Source organism: Lissotriton vulgaris, chromosome 1_2, assembly GCF_964263255.1.
Source record: "Lissotriton vulgaris chromosome 1_2, aLisVul1.2, whole genome shotgun sequence".
In the NCBI taxonomy this organism is placed as follows: Eukaryota; Metazoa; Chordata; class Amphibia; order Caudata; family Salamandridae; genus Lissotriton; species Lissotriton vulgaris.
In genome coordinates, this window is record NC_141686.1 from 125,249,923 (window position 1) to 125,267,351 (window position 17,429).

The window sequence follows — 17,429 nt, forward strand, 5'->3', positions numbered from 1 at the left end:
TGCACTACGTGTTGCTCCCGTGTCTACCAAAAATGGCGACTCTGTGCCCAGGACCTTTGCGGCAACATAAGGGCCTTGCTGATCAACATAGAGCCCGACCTGATCCCTCCCTTGCCCCTGGCTGTCCTATGCAAAGTCATACGTGTTGTTGTAATCTGTCTGTTGATACTGATTCTGTCTAGGACGTTCAAATGCGTTCACTCTTCCTAGCCTTTCTTCTCTTGCTTCACTTGCGTACCCTCTCCAACGTCCTCTTCCTCTCAGTTCACTTGCTATTTCCCTTGCCCCTCTGCCCCTACCAGCTCCTGATAAGGCCGGGCATTGGGATTTCCAATCTCCATATTCCTTACAAAATGCGCCTTGATCCTGTCCTAAGTCCTGGCGGCGTACATATGGTGTCAACGAGTCATTTCTAGGCGGCTGTATTCTAGGGACATTCTGTTGGTATCCTCCCTTATATGGATCCCTCCCTGTATTCACCCCTTGGAGTTGGGCTATCATTACTCTTTCCTTCAAGTCCTTCTTTTTCTTTTCTGTAGCCCTGTCATTCTCGTTTTTCTGATGTTCATAGTACTGGGCCATTTGGAGAATGTCCGCCGGTTTAGATGCTGCCCAACTACTTTCGCTAGTCTGTAATTTCTGGGATACCTCCGGCAGCAGTCCTTTGACGTAATTTTGCACGAATAAGTGGTGTCCGGTTGCAGTGGACATCTCCTGTCCACTGTAATCAGAGAACACTGTTTCGAATCTCGAGAAAGACTCAGAGACATCCTCTTGTGGTTTCTGGCGGCACGTAGTTACTATGGACCAGTCTATCTTTTTCTCCGGTATCAGTGTTTTTACCTTCTGCACTATTTTGTCAGGGAGGTCCAATATAGCTTTAACCGGTTTTTGACCAGGATTCTGCTGTTTTTCTAATGTGCTGAGTTGTTCCCAGGTATGACCAAGCAATTCTGTGTGGTCTACCTTCCTAATCTGCTTCCACACATCGGCTGGTAAACATAACCCAAAGAACAAGTCGATGTCAGCGAGCGTCATTAACCCCTTAAGTGCTGCTGACGGCCAATGGTCGTCAGCAGCGCTACCTCCCCAGTGCTGCGCACGACCATTGAACGTCCATTCAGCACTAGTTCTAATGGACAGCGCAGCACTGGGGAGAAATGTTTACACGCAGCTAAGGTGTTATTGTGGACCCCAACGCGGTACCTAGTTCTGTGTAAAACGCGGTGGGATTCTTTCGTAAATCCGGCAGAGATTTACGGAACATCAGAATATCCTGTCTGTCCCATGGCTGATACATCCAATTGTAGACCACCCTCCCTTTAGCGTCCTGATGGTTTATGTCGTCATTAGTCCCTTGTCCCCTAGGGGGAATCTAATATGGGGCGGCTTCTTTTATCGGCATCATGTTATCTAGCTTCTCTACTTGGGGTTTTACTTGCTTCGATGTCCTGTCTGTATCTATCCGCCCTTGTTCTGTGAGGTGGCGGAATACTTCTAACGTGGACGAAAAGAGTTCTGCCACATCGTTGTGGTTTTCGTCTCCGATGTTAACCTTTCTGTAAAGAGCCATTAGTCTCCCGGCCCTACATCCTGATATTTCTCTTTATAGACAGTAAGCCCGTAGTAACAGAAGCGCACAATGAAGAATCGTTTGTGGTTCTCGACATATGAATTGCATATATCAGTCACATACTCTTCCGTTTTTCTTCTCTCCATGAGGGTTTTGATTATTTTGTCAATGTTTGCCTGCTCGTCCGTACTTAATCGTGGGACCCTGGGTGACTCTTTTGCTATTGATCCTATCTCTACTTATGCTTTTGTTAATGAGGCACTTGGTGCAAGTGGCTCGACTGGAGCAGAAACGGTTGTGGCGTCTCCATTGGTACCTTGCTTTTCTTGGCGTTGTACTACGGGATGAGTAGTGGCATAAGGAGGTGGCATGTAGATGTTCAGGGGGCCTAACAAAAGATCATCATTATTCTCTGTTTAGCCGGTAACTCGGGGTAAAGAGTTGAAGGCATTCTAACAGGTTACTGGCCTGATATTTTTTATTCTTGTTCTTTTTTATCGTTTTCCCTTTCTTTTATTTCACCTTCTAAGCTTTGGCAGGTCTGGTAAGCAGACTTTTGCATCTCTTTATCCTGCCTAGCTTCGTCTCTTTTCTTTCATTGCGTTGATTCTTTTTGCCAGAGGCCAAAGCTGTCAAACATGGCTGTCGTAGCTTTCTTTCTGTGGAGCGCTAGTTCTAATGTTTCTATTTTAGCGAGATCAAAAGATCCCGTCAGTGGCCACTGATTTACCCGGTCTTTCTTAGTGTATTTGTGCCACTGTTTGCTATAAGCAACGATGGCTACTCCATATTTAACATACATGTCCTTGTTAGGGGTGCCCTCTGGTGGTGCTGGATGACTGACCTCTAACAAACGGTCCGGTCCAAACCAATCAAACAATTTTGAGACGACAGGCATGACGTACAAGCGGTCAATATAAATATCTCGATAGGTCATGGACAAATGTCCGCACTACCTGCCCTTCGCTGCCTGCAAAGAGGGAAATATTCCTATTCTACGTTGTTTGCAAGCAGGTAATGTCTCCATTACTACCAATAACTTCAAGAACGGAATACTAGTATTCAACCAAACAATTTCAAAACAATCAGACAGTCAATTTTGTCGTATTTCACGACCTTACCCGGACCGTATGGACAGTTCTTCGTCTTCCCCTTCCAGCGCCTGGTTGTCCTCTCACTCCGATATCGAGACGGCACTTCTTTAGGGTCCAAGTCAGGACCACAGGTCACTCGAGAGAGAGGTCCGCTCGGAACTGGTGAAGTTCAGGTTGATCGGCAGCCAGACGAGGGTCCTCTCAAGGCAGGTTAACCTCAATCGGTTAGTTGTTCACTCTGTCGTTGGGACCTCTCTTACTTGGACCGGCGAGTCGCTGATGGGCCCCACATTGGGCGCCAATTGAGGAAAAGCAGCCCCCTTTGAGGCCCCCGAAGCTGCTTGGCTTATCACCTTTAATTCACTTTCAATTCTATTAAAATAACGAGGCAGGCGCTGGGAACTGGAAGGCAAGAACGTGGTTTATTACTCTAGAGGAGAGCATGTCTACCGCAGACACCGGGATGTCTCTCAGGGAGATATTCCGACTTCAACTCTTCAACAGGCTACTTTTATACAGTGTTTCGACAAGACAATTGTTATGAGCGGTGCCATGTAAGCTTGGTACCCCACCCCGGACAAGATACCATACATTTCGGACAAGTTGGTTGGTACCCTCCCAATCATAAACAGTCAGACATATGATGTTTATCGGGCAGCTAGCCTTTGCCTCAGGGTCGGGAACATGTGGGACTGGTCAGGGTTAACGTCCTTTACTGTTGATAGGAAAACAAGTTCCATTGTCCATCGGGACGTGCATTTTTTGGGGTGCAATAAACTAGGTTAGTGCGAGGTCTTCTGAGTCTTGTGGAATGTGGAAAATGTGCCTCACTCGCAGTTGACACTGTTACTTTGGAAGAAAGTTTTGGTGCATTTGTTTGTGCTGAACTTTAATCTCATCTGAGCAAATCTGTAGCATACTGCTTCTGGAAAGCATGCTACTGGAAGACCCGGCGTGGATTCAGCGCTTGCAGACCAGGATTTACCAAATGTGCATAAGGAGTGTATTTTGCACACTTACTGTTGATCCCAGATTCTGGGGCTCTTATAGGAATATTCTGCCGTTATAAATGTAGTTTATGTTGTGATTTGTTTAATGAATGCTCCGATAGCGTAAACCCGAGGGATGTCCTTGGTGTAGTGAATATATTAAGATGCAAACGGAATGTATTAAACTACAAACGTGAAAAGCAAGTCCCTGTAATAACCAAAATACATGTAAATAAGTTAGAATAAAGTGATTGGTAGCTTTTGAATTACTGTAATGCACATTGTGATGCGATGCACATACCTTTGAGTCTGCGCTGAATAAATAAAGACAAGGATAAAATATTATTTCTTTTAAGTATATACTGTCTGAATTTTCAGTTGTATTTTTCTTTCCTAATACACACTTCGCATTTGCCTAATGTCATGCCCTCCACTCCTCATGTGGCCTACTGCACAATGGCTCTTGATACAGATTGAACAAAAACATTTACGTTCACTTTTTCACAAGTGTGTGTATTGAACTTTATAGAGAGTGTAGGCGACCATTTTTGTTGGAACACGGCACAGCTATACACAGTGCATTAAGTTATGATGGTCACTACTTTATAAATGAGGAAGTCACTGGCCAGCAAGGAAGCAGGTAAGGACTTTAACCACATGGCTGCTGGGCGTTTTCCCCCCCCTGTGCTGGAAAATGCCATTTTAGTGGCACCATGACGAGCTCAGCTCGTCATCAGCACACGACACCCGTGGGTGATGACGAGCTGAGCTCGTCATCAGCATCGAAAGGGTTAAGATCTATATTGACCAATCTCAGCTATTCAGTCTTTAGGTAACTACTCTGGAATGAAATGAAAGGAAGATTTATAAAGCGCTCTAATAACTGGAGTTGTCTATGCGCTAACCAAAAAGAAAAAGACAAGGCCTCTCAATGCAAGATAGCGAGTACAGATCATAGTTGTAATGGTTAAAGAGCCATGTTTTTACAGCCTTCCTAAAGACCAACAGATCATTGTTTCTTTTAAGTTTGAGGGACAAGGAGTTCTACTGTCTGGCAGTGCAGGCTACAAAACGTCTACTTCTGAACCCTATAAAAGGTGCTATGTGTGTATGAAATCTAACATCTAAAGGGAGTTATGGGAATTAATAAGCATGCATTAACATGAAGCGTTACTAGAACAAACAGAAGTAGAAATAGGTTTTCTCACATAGAAAGGTTATACCTCCAAAGGGAATTTACAATTCCGGCCATACGCAGATTATTCTGGAGCCCAATAATGCATAGAGTGATGAAAAATGCTTTAAGCTAAGTGACTGTATCCATTTTTTCTTGGTTAGGTAAAGTTAGAGGGCAAGTCCGAAATGCCAAAGGATCTACTCAGTTTGGACATGGTTGGCCGACCGAAGAAAGTTGCCTTGAAACTTAGAAACACAAATATTCATGTAGTTTCACTCGATGGGGCGTGGACTGTGTTTTTTGCCTTGTCCAGTGCCCCTGATTAGCTTGCTTGGTGCTTCTGTGAAAACAATGTTTGAAGAGAACATGATTTGAGTGTGCAACAGACATGTCCTGCAATTAAAGTATGATGTGGATGTCCACTTAATGTGCCTTTTGCTCGCACTTCTTGTTACATCTTATGACTCGCGGAATGAGCACCATAAATTGTTCTTGGTGATTGCACTAAAGGATTATTTTTCAGCCATAGTTTTTCACTAATTCTTCTAAATACAATGCTACCAGTAGACACCCTGCAACACAGTTTGTCATACGCCACCATCCGTCTCAGTCCATCAGCTGTTTTTCTTCCAGCTAATGAGAAGCTTCTAAGCTTTAGGACTAAAGAACATTTATTTAAGAGGTATTAAAGCACATTTATTTAGGTCATCACCTGAGGAATCCCCCTCAGGTTTCCCCTTGAGTAAGAGCGTCTCAGAACTGGGATCCATTGTCCAGGACCGCCTGGACATCGTCCTGAACGGCCGCTCCCCTCGCTCCCTGCTCCCAGCCCAGTGCAGCGTCCACAGCTGAATCTGGTTTTGCCTGTGACTCGCCTGCAGAGTCTGGTATCGTTGATCTGACCTGCTCAATTCGTTCTTTGCATTATTTAGAGGCAGCGCTTTTCAACTTGTATGTGCATGTAGTTTTGGCAGCGCTTTTTAACCTTTAAGTGCATTCATTTTGGACAGCTTGTTTTTAAATTGTCAGCGCTCTTACCGGTATTCTCTGTGTGAGCACGCTGGTACTTATTTGCATTGGACATTACCAGGCTTCGCATTGCGCCCTCCCGGTTTCACTTTCCAGCCACCCCACCATCTTGTTGTTGTGCTTTTCCCCTGGCCCGCCTCCACGTCCCCGCCTCCCAGCGGACCCTCCCACGCTCCGCCCCCTCCACCACCTATGTTAGTCAGATGGTTCCACGCGCAGCGTCCACGCACTACGGCCACGCCGAAGGTGCGCCAAAGGTAAGCCCGTCTACGCCCGTCCGCGCCTGGACCACGCCCAGCGCCAGACCCCCTGGCCCTCGCATTGCCCAGCCCTCCCGCATTACCTACGATGCCACCACCATCCTAGCCCTTAACCCCGGCCGCTCCCCCAACTGCGTCCAAGCCGCCCCTGGACACACCCATGGACCTTTCTCATGCTACTCCTGCAAATTCATCGGCACCGTCAACAACTCCGCTATGATCACACCACAGATTCCCGACCCCAACCACCTACAATGCATCTTGCTCAACACCCGATCGGTCCACAGGCATGCCATTGACCTATGGAATCTACTAGACACCATCTCTCCGGACGTCGCCTTCCTAACAGAAACATGGATGAACGCCTCTTCCGCCCCAGACATCACCATAGCCATCCCAGAAGATTATAAGATCATACGCAAGGACCGTACCGGCCACACAGGAGGAGGAATCGCTATCGTCCATAAGAAATCCATCCACATCTCAACCAGCTCTGACGTCAATCTCGCCAACTCTGAACACCTTCACTTCCAAATCCACATCGACCCCAAGACCACACTCAGAGGCACCCTCCTTTACAGGCCACCAGGACCCCGTGCACAATTTAGCGAGGACATCACGGACTTCATCACTCCACACGCGCTCCCCTCCAAAGATTACATCCTTCTGGGAGACCTCAATTTTCACCTTGAAAAGAACAACGACCACAACTCCACCACCTTTTTGGACAACCTCGCCAACCTCAGACTTAAACAACTGGTCACTTCCCCCACCCACATCGCAGGCCACACTCTCGACCCTATCTTCTCCTCCAGCAATCATGTCTCCTTCAGCCACACTACGGCTCTCCTCTGGACTGACCACAGCTGCGTTCACTTTACCTACAACAAGCCCAAACCCAACAACCACCCACAACCAACTCTGCAAAGAAACTGGAACAAAATCACCATCGACCAGATCTCCTCATCGCTTCTTCCAAACCCCCCAGCCTACTCCTCAAACCCCGACCAAGCCGCCACCAACCTCACCCTATGGTTATCCAACAGCGCCGACATCCTAGCACCACTGAAAAAACGACAAAGCAAACTTGGCAGCAAGAAGGCCTCCTGGTTCAACGATGATCTTAAGAAATCCAAGAAACTCTGCCGCTCCCTTGAGAAGGCCTGGAAAAAAGACCCATCCACCAACACCAAGGACGCCTTCAAAAACGCCACCCGCATTCACCACCAACTGATCCGAAAGGCCAAGAAAACCGCCTTCAAGGACCGACTAGATAACAACGCCCACAACAGCAAGGAACTTTTCAACATCGTCAAGGAATTTACCAATCCATCGGCCAACTCTAACGACATCACCCCCTCTCAAGCCCTCTGCGACTCCCTAGCTTCATTCTTCCACAACAAAATTGCAGACATCCACAACAGCTTCGACAACCAACCCGGAGACCAACCCACCCAACCATCTGCTGGACCTTCACCCCCCTCGAACATCCTTAATGACTGGAACCCAATCTCCACTGAGGACACCATCTGCCTGATGAACTCCATCCACTCAGGATCCCCCACAGACCCATGCCCTCACCACATCTTCAACAAAGCAGACTCCATTATAGCACCGCACCTCCGAGACGTCATCAACTGCTCCTTCAACTCCGCCACCTTCCCGGAAAGCTGGAAACACGCTGAACTCAGCGCCCTTCTGAAAAAACCCACAGCGGACCCCACCGAACTCAAAAATTACCGCCCCATCTCGCTCCTTCCATTCCTGGCCAAAGTCATCGAGAAAGCTGTCAACAACCAGCTCGCCGCCTTCCTCGAAGCCAACAAATCCCTCGACTCCTCACAGTCCGGCTTCCGAGCAAAACACAGCACTGAGACCGCCCTCATCGCAGCAACAGATGACATTCGAACTCTACTGGACAATGGAGACACAGTCGCCCTCATCCTCCTCGACCTCTCCGCAGCCTTCGACACAGTCTGCCATAGCACCCTTCTACAGCGCCTCAGAAACATCGGAATCCAAGGAAAAGCACTAGAATGGATCACCTCGTTCCTCACCGGAAGAACCCAGAGAGTCCGCCTTCCACCATTCAAGTCAGTGGCCACTGAAGTCATCTGCGGCGTACCACAAGGATCTTCACTCAGCCCCACCCTTTTCAACGTATACATGAGCCCCCTCGCGGCCATCGCCCGCCAACACAACCTCAACATCATCTCCTAAGCGGATGACACTCAACTGATACTATCACTCACCAATGACCCTAGCACCGCCAAAACTAACCTACACGAAGGAATGAAAGAAGTAGCCGAATGGATGAAACACAGCCGTCTGAAACTGAACTCAGATAAAACAGAAGTCCTCATTTTAGGTACCTCCCCCTCCGCATGGGACGACTCTTGGTGGCCAGAAGCCCTTGGAAAAGCACCCATCCCGACAAACCACGCACGGAACCTGGGCGTCATCCTGGATTCCTCACTTTCAATGAACAGACAAGTCAACGCCGTCTCCTCATCCTGCTTCAACATTCTTCGCATGCTCAAAAAAACATTTCGTTGGATCCCCACCGAAACTAGGAAAACGGTCACCCACGCTCTGGTCACGAGCCGACTGGACTATGGAAACACCCTCTACGCCGGTACTACCGCCAAACTCCAGAAAAAACTCCAACGAATCCAAAACGCCTCAGCCAGGCTCATATTAGACATCCCGCGTAAAGAACATATCTCTAGTCACCTGAAAAACCTCCACTGGCTTCCCGTCAATAAGAGGATCACTTTCCAGCTCCTAACCCACGCACACAAAGCACTCTACGAAATCGGACCAGAATGCCTCAACACACGACTGTCCTTCTACACCCCCTCCCGCCAACTACGATCATCCAACCAAGCCCTTGTCACTGTACCTCGCATCAACAAAACCACCATGGGAGGTAGATCCTTCTCCTACCTGGCAGCTAAAACCTGGAACTCACTTCCTACTTACCTTCGCCTTACCCAGAACCACCTAGCATTCAGAAAGCAACTTAAAACGTGGATATTTGACAAGTAATTCCCCACCCCTCCTCAAGCGCCTTGAGACCCTCTGGGTATGTAGTGCGCTATATAAATTCTCTGACTTGACTTGACTTGACTTAAACTGAATTCCATCCTTCTCGCTTTCATGATGCATACGTTTATTGAAGCTAAGCAGATACCTATAAGACCACCACAATTTGTGAAGTTATTCATTTTGAAAAAGATTCTTCTCCTCTGGCACAAGTTTTCTTTCACAAACTCGCACATGGTTCCTTATCTCAAAAACACAAATGGTATCAGCCATCAAGAAATCTCAGGTCCAAAAATGAATTTTTACTAACACCTCTGAGAGTACGTACTTCCAGGAATGGTGGCCGAGCATTCTCGTATTTGGCCCCAGCCGCATGGAACAAAATTCCAATTCATCTCCGTAACTCCCCTGATCATTGCCGTTTTCGCAAAGGACTAAAGACCTGGTTGTTTGCAAATTAGTGCCGTTTTCTGATGTCAGAGACTGCTGCAGGCGCCATGAGACTTCCTGGAAGTGATTTGTACGCCATATAAATATCCATGGCTTGACTTGACTTGACTTGACTATCAGTTTCTTTGTACCAAGACCCATCATCAGTGAATTCTACCCTTTGGTACTCCACTCTGCGGATAAAGGTCAGTACTCTGTGGTACTTTTTTACTGTGCTGCTGGTGAGTAGTCAGATTGAGTTTTAATGTGATGTTTAAAGTGAATCTTTCATGTAGGCTTATGCATAGACCTGCATGCTGACTATCCATCCACCATACAACGGTCACCTGCAAAAGAAAGCACTGTGATTTAACAGTGAGCAGTCTTCTTACATAGACCTTCGGCTGCAGTTCGACTGATCTAGGGATTAGTATAGGATATAATATGTGGAGGGAATAGGATGGATGACCCAAAGCAAAAAGAACTTTGGACATGGTGAAATTCTGATGGAAACGAGCCTTAACTGGCCCGATTCACAGAATGAACTTAAGACTCAGTCCTAAACGTACTACTGTTTTGGTATTCACAGAATGCACATAATACTTATGGCATTCACAGCATGAACTTAAGACTCAGTCCTAAACTTACTACTATTTTGGTATTCACAGAATGCACTTACTACTTTTGGTATTCACAGAAGTTATGATTTTGTCTTAAGTTTGTCTTAAGACAAACTAAAGACAGACTTAAGTTAGGATTTTGTCTTAAGTCTGTCTTAAGTTTGTCTTAAGTCTGTCTTAAGTCTGTCTTAAGTTTGTCTGTGAATACCAAAAGTAGTAAGTTCATTCTGTGAATGCCAAAAGTAGTAAGTGCATTCTGTGAATACCAAAATAGTAGTAAGTTTAGGATTGAGTCTTAAGTTCATTCTGTCAATCGGGCCAAAAGTTTTCAACAGCTAAAGCTTAATTGGAGCACAAAAGTAACTGTAAAGTAAACATGTACTGTTGTACACAATTTCTATGTAAATATATATAGCAAAAGTGATGAGGAAAGTTGCATTTCAAAATGGTTTTGGTTTTATTAATTTTAAAATAGGTACTTTAAGGCAAAAAACTAAAAAATGTCAAATTGCTTTATGCATTTTATAAATTTCTTAGTTAAAACTGCCATATGTTTTTTTTCCATGCACTCTGCCCCATCAGTTTATGGAGCTCCCAAAACAGGAAGTGACTTGCAGGGAGAGGTAGGTAGCTAGCGACTTTGAAAACTGGAAGGCAAATTTCTCCACAGTTCTGTCTCCAACAAACTGGAAAGGAAGAGCTGCTGTGTTTCTTTTTTTCTGGAGGGTTTCGATCCTGTCTATTCTCTTTTGTGTGCAAATAGTTAGGTTTTTGCGACCAGTTAGTAATTGTAAATAATGTATTAAATTTAATTTGGTTGCCTGGTATTGCAACTGCAAATCATGGTTATTTAATATTTTACTGTACACATTATTCATATAAGATATTATTGAATTGATGCTGTTTTACAAAGAATAACTGTGGCTTGAGATTCCATATTTATTGAAAATCTAATATTTTTGTAGGACCATACTTTGACTCTACTTTTAGGCCTCCATGTTTTAGCAAGGCCTTGACTGCTGCACCCAGCTATTCAAATAGTTTTTTGCTTTCCAAAACATGTTTTTAGGTCGAGCCTAGAGCAGCGCATGCGCTGTTGCTCAACTTTTAGTAAGTCGGATTTCAAAGTGCTACCCACTGCATGCCTAAAGCTTGCGTTCACGCGAGCGTGAACGTGCACAGCTGCCAGCTTTTAGCGTGATTAACTTTAACTTTTGGCGCTGCTGCACGTGCACCATTCTCGTGTTTGCCGTCGTGCACGCGCGCATGCACTCCCCCACCTCTCCAACTTGTTTACTTTACTTCTTGCGACTTCCAACCTAACCTTAAACCAAGACCCACCCCTATCAGTTTCCCGTCCTCGCTTGCTCTCTGAAAGCTCCTACCTTTGGTGCTCGATATATTGAAAATAAGTCTCCCTCTGAAGCAAGCTGACGCTCGCTTACTCTCTGAACTCTCCTCCGCCCCTCCCTGCCGCATCTCACAATTGATGCGCTGCTTTCACTTTCGCCGCACACCAAACAGAGCCTTCATGTCTGCAGTGACTCGCTCAGGCTTTCGACCGGCTTTGTATGCTGTAAACAACATCTCCCAGATCTGCACTCTCCCATCATCTTTCACCATGCAATACTTTTGATTAGATCAACATTATTTCCATTTTATGTGTTCACAGAGCCGACTCATTAGAAATATATATTCTTGCTTTTACGTGATACCTTCAGGGCTAGGCATATTGAATATAAAAGTCTCCCTCTGAAGCAAGCTGATTGCTCTTCCATCCCCACTGAAGAATTGTTTTCAAAAGTACTTTTATAACCGCCAGTGTGCTTTTCTTGAATAATTCCAAACAATTGCGATATGAATCCCCAAAGGAGAAACACATAAATACACATTTTGCAAATTACACTCACCGAAAAGTATCTTATAAATATGGATTTGTACTCATTCCCTACATGGGTCATCAATAGTGTTCTGCTTCTAAAAGTGGCTGTTGGGCGTTGCTAAAAACAGGATACACACAACTTGAGACCAAGGATGAAATGTGGGGCTCCGCAGATGTATGTATTTTTCAGTGTTTTCCTCTGTGTTGCCATCTAGATGGTGGGGGCGGAAAAACTAAGCATGGGTGAATTTTGCGAATTTGCGAACTCGCAATCCGCAAAATCCGCGAATTCTCGCGAATTTGCGGATTTTTTTTGTGTTAGCAAGGATTTCTGCTAGTTCGCAAGGATTTCTGACAGTTCGCGAGGGTTTTGTAACAGTTCGCAATTACGAACTTACATGTCAGCTCGCAACGGTCACGATTATGTGTTTCTACGTCTGGTTCATCATCATAGGTTCCCAGCACCCTCTGTTTCACCCCTGCCACCCTCTGTTTTACCCATGCCACCCCCTGGTACATCAATGCCTTATGCCACCCTCTGGTTCATCATCACTGTAGATTATGGGGGGAAAAAGCAAGCACACCTGCCTGCTTCAACTGACATGAATTAATTTGGGGTTGATTTATTAATGTGTCACTGTTTTAAAATTCCAGTCTGGCACCTGCTTCCTTATCTGTAATTTGCTTTCTGTTGCAGTGCAATTTTTTTTCCAGGACCTTTGTGGCCTACTTGTAGCTATTCTATGAGCCTGCTGTGAGGGTCAGAGCAGGGTCATACAATTGTTGCAACTAGCAACTGAACTCTGGAGGGGCCCTTGTCAGGAAGCACTACAGGGAACGGTTACTAATGATGAGTTTGAACTTTTGAACCTGCTTTCACTTTTGCAAAACTCGTTTTTCTGCAGAGCAGCATTACAGCAACTTTAATGCCCCACCAAGCTTATATGAGAAAGTTGATTTCTAATCCAAAAGTTATCCAAAGAAAATCAAAAGGCCTCAAATCTAAAAAAGTGCAGGCAAATGTCAACCTGAGGAGTTATTCTGATAAAAATAATCATTTTCAGAAGATCTATGCTGCTTGCTAGTAGATTTCTTGTGCAGAATTGCAATTTTTTGTAATTTCGCGAGTGCGAGATTGTTGCTGCCCGCCGCACTTACATGTTCGCAATTGCGAACTTACACCGCAAAGAAAAAAAATCCGCTGCGTGCGAATTTGCGGATTTTGCGGGAAATTCGCGAATCTCGCGGATTGAGAATTTACTGAAAATCTGCAAAATCCGCGAGCGTAACGGATTTTCCGCCCATGCTTAGGAAAAACTGAAAGGACTGAACCCGGGCAACGGCAGGGTGAAGCTCTTTTAGATCACATATCAGTTTTCCCCTGGGATTTTCTGACAACCATGGGGTTTTTTCAACATGGTCGCCCATTTTTTTTTTTGTTTGTTTTATGCAAGACCGTGATAGCTATTATGTTCTATTAGAACAAAACAAAGCAAACGGCTGAAAAAGACTTATCTTTTTGTTTGCAAGGATTTCAAAATATATTTCGAGTAATGCATTTTTGTATTTTCATAATATTATGAAAGGCACAAAGGAAACTTGTAATAGAAAAATTAATTCTTTTGTGTCCGCAACTGGGAATTTTATGGAAATAAATATCTTGCAGTAATGCATTCTTGTCAGAGGCATTACAAAGGGTATTTCTTTTCAGACAGTGCACATGTTTGTTTTGCATACCTCTGTCCTCAACCTCTCTACCGCTCAACATCTCTCTCTACCGCTCTCCCTCTCTCTCTACTGGTCTACCTCTCTCTCTATCTCTCTCTCTGCCTCTCTCTACCTCTATATCTCTCTCTACCTCTACACACCTCTCTCTACCCCTCCCTTTCTACACACCTCTCTCTCCACACACCTCTCTTTCACTTTCTACACACCTCTCTATCTCTCTCTCTCTCTCTCTCTCTCTCTCTCTCTCTCTCTCTCTCTCTCTCTCTCTCTCTCTCTCTCTCTCTCTCTCTCTCCACACCTCTCTCTCTCTCTACCTCTGAGTGGCAGTTGGAGCCTAATAGCACTGCTTGTCCTTTTAAAAAAAAAGCATTTTTGGGGCCTTATAAGTGTGTAACCATGCAACAGTTAATGCTGTTGCACCAAGGATATTGTGTTGCATAACTATTACTTATAAGGTCCCAAAAGAGAGACCTATTGGCTATGCCAATGCTTGTTCTCAGTGCGGGAGAGCGGGCATGTAAGATCTGAGAAGCCTTCAGCTATTATATTTTTCTTCACTTTTTTTTATATGCAAACGCAGGTGTGTTTCACTCACATACACAACAGATGTAGTGTGTGCAAGGTTCTCTCAAGCTAAAATATACTTATTTTGACTTGTGCTTGTGTTAGTTGTTTACTTACATATGCACTATTGTGACTTCCTCTGATGTGTTTGCACAACGTAGGTTTTGTCCTGAATTCTGACCTTCTGTCCTGAATTTTTCACCTTTCTCCTGATTTTTAGAACTCACTGTCCTGAATTTGCACCCATGCCAGTTGGTCACCCTAGTGTATGGATGACTTCAGTTCAGCCCCATTCTTTCTACTTCCCGCACAGCTTGGCTGTCTCTTGAATGATATACTATTTTTTTCTTAGGAGACAGTCGGAAGATCATTTAGGGGTGTTCGTCTTGGATATCCTAAACATCATGAACAGCAATTTGTTTCTTTGTCCCAAAGATATGGCCGGTGGTGCGCCCTGTGTCAATCTGTCACGAAACTGGCGCTCATTCAGAGCGCTCTGATACCGGATATCTTCGGTTCGAGTCGCGCTATAGAAAACTCTAAACAAAAGAAAAAAGGTTAAGCCGTGTGCTACTATGGAAATGGCTGAGAAGGCAGAGAGTACCTGAAATCTCAATCTCTGCACGATATAAAGAACATGTATATAAAGTAATCTGTAGGCGGCACTTGAAAGCAGTGAAACTGAAAACAGTGTTTAGTGGTTAGGACGTGAGCTGGCTGGTATTGGATGTGGGGGGAACTTACTTTCATGTGAAGTAGAATTGCAAACGCATAGGCTGTTTTAGGAGGGAAGCCCTATCTTAAATCAAAGATATCACTAACATACAATTAGTGATGGAGCTGCAGATGGTTCTGCTGGGTGATGCTGATGATGAGGGTTTGTATCCTCTTTGCTCTTTCACCGGGAAACTGATCTCTCGGTCCTTGCTGGCTGCCGGACGGTCAATCGCCCAGAACTGGAAAGCCTCAGACCTGCCCTCCTCAGGCCTGTGGTGGACCAAGATCTGGCATCAGTATACCAGGGAGAAGTGAATGGTGATGGTTGGGAATGAAATTACACTGTTTTAGAAGATAAGGACACCCCTTAGGTATGTATATAAAGTGACAATCCTCTGTAATGCATACCCTCCCCCCAAATCCACTGATCCTTACAGCAGACGTAGGCACATCTCACCAACTTGTAACCATTAGCAACAGGGTACCACCACACAAATAATGTTGTCCTCCGCTATGCTGACTTCGTCAGTAGTTGTATATGAGCCTATCAATGCTGATTTTGTTGCTCAGTGGCGGATGTATGACGTTACAACGCATACCTTTACAACGCATTTTTTACAACGCAACATCCATTATAAAACGCATTCCATTACAACGCATGCCATTACAACAAATTTTTAAAAACTTCCTTTGCAATGCATTCCATTACAACGCATACTACCTTTACAACGCATACCATTACAACGCATACTACCTTTACAACGCATACCATTACAACGCATACCATTACATTGCATGTATGGTAAGTATTGGATAGTGTAGGGGTAAAAATTACTATTCTAACTCCAGGGGGTGCAACAGTAGGGTAGGTGTTGGATAGTGTAGGGGTAAAAATTACTATTCTAACTCCAGGGGGTGCACAGTAGGGTAAGTGTTGGATAGTGTAGGGGTAAAAATTACTATTCTAACTCCAGGGGTGCAACAGTAGGGTAAGGGTTGGATAGTATAAGGGTACTATGCGTTGTGATGGTATGCGTTGTAATGGTATGCGTTGTAATGACTGCGTGGAATGACATGCGTTGTAGTGGTATGCGTTGTAGTGTCATGCGTTGTAATGGTTGCGTTGTAATGGCATGTGTTGTAATGGATGTTGTGTTGTAAAAGTTGCGTTGTAAAGGTTGTTTCCCCCCAGGGGCTCCTTTAATATTAACCCCTCCCATGCTTGTGACGGAACCGCTCCGTCACAAGCCACGGGTGAGCTGTGCTTGTGACGGAACGGTTCCGTCACGGCCTGCTCCTCGCGCCTGCGCGGCGCTGATTTCGCGCCTGCGCTGACGCTTTGATGGGTGGGCGGGTTCGTGACGGAACCGTTCCATCACAAGCACAGCTCGCCCGCGAGCCGTGATGGAGCGGTTCCGTCACTAGTATGGAGCCGCCGCGCGGGTGCCCCACCCCCTTAGCGCTGCGGCGGAATAGCCGCTGCAGCGAAGGGGTTAAACTCAGTAGCCACGACAGAATGTTTATTGTCATCAACTGATAACCAATATGTACTTGGTTGTATACTATATACTAATACTCATCTCCTGGTCATTATGAGCTTTGTGTGTTACCTGTTCTATCTACACTAAATAAAGTTGCTTAAATAGATTTTGGTAGCCGTTGTTATGGACCATTGTTTGAAGAATTAGGACCAGCTGAACTGGTCTGTAACTTTGTCAATTTGGCCCTGCTGTGGAGGCGAAGGAAAATTACAAGTTCCTAAAATGGACAGTGGAACATTTTTTTGCTCGTATTGTTCTATTAAACGTTTAATCTAAAAATAATAACTTCACAATATTGTCTTAGCCTATTTTTTTTAATTACCAAATGTTAATGTTTGTGCGTTATTTTTCTGCTGTATTTTTGCTACTAAATGTCACCACTTTTCTAGGTGTATATGTGTTGAACTATCTGTGGCATATGAACTGTTATCAGCTGTAATCGCTTGAAGCTAAAAACTGAAATATGTTGCAAGAGGGAGATGAACTTCACTGTGAAAGACGAAGGCTTACCTTTCTTCCGTTTCTTTGCGCAGCTATGGTGTAGATTCTTCTCGCCTGATATGGTTCGGAAAGCCCTAGAAAAATCCATGAGTGACCTTCAGTTGGACTACCTGGACCTTTTCATCATGCACTTCCCCTTTTCCATGAAGGTACATATTCTGGACGAAATATCTTAGCAAGAAGCCCTACTTGTAGGCAACATGTTGAAGTTGCAACATCGGTGTTAGGAGCCTCATTGCACCTTCAATAAGATAGATGTGACATGTGATTGATGTTTCTC

At 45.0% G+C, this 17,429-nt stretch overlaps 1 protein-coding gene across 1 annotated transcript in view; it reads left to right on the forward strand.

Annotated features, from left to right (window-relative positions):
* The window catches only part of LOC147734672 (rho crystallin-like), a 103,112-nt gene that overhangs the window by 49,286 nt on the left and 36,397 nt on the right, over positions 1-17,429 (forward strand). Inside the window, exon 3 of the mRNA XM_086952964.1 lies at positions 17,182-17,298. Within this exon, the coding sequence (XP_086809090.1) occupies positions 17,182-17,298 (117 nt within the window). The remainder of the gene's footprint in view (positions 1-17,181; positions 17,299-17,429) is intronic.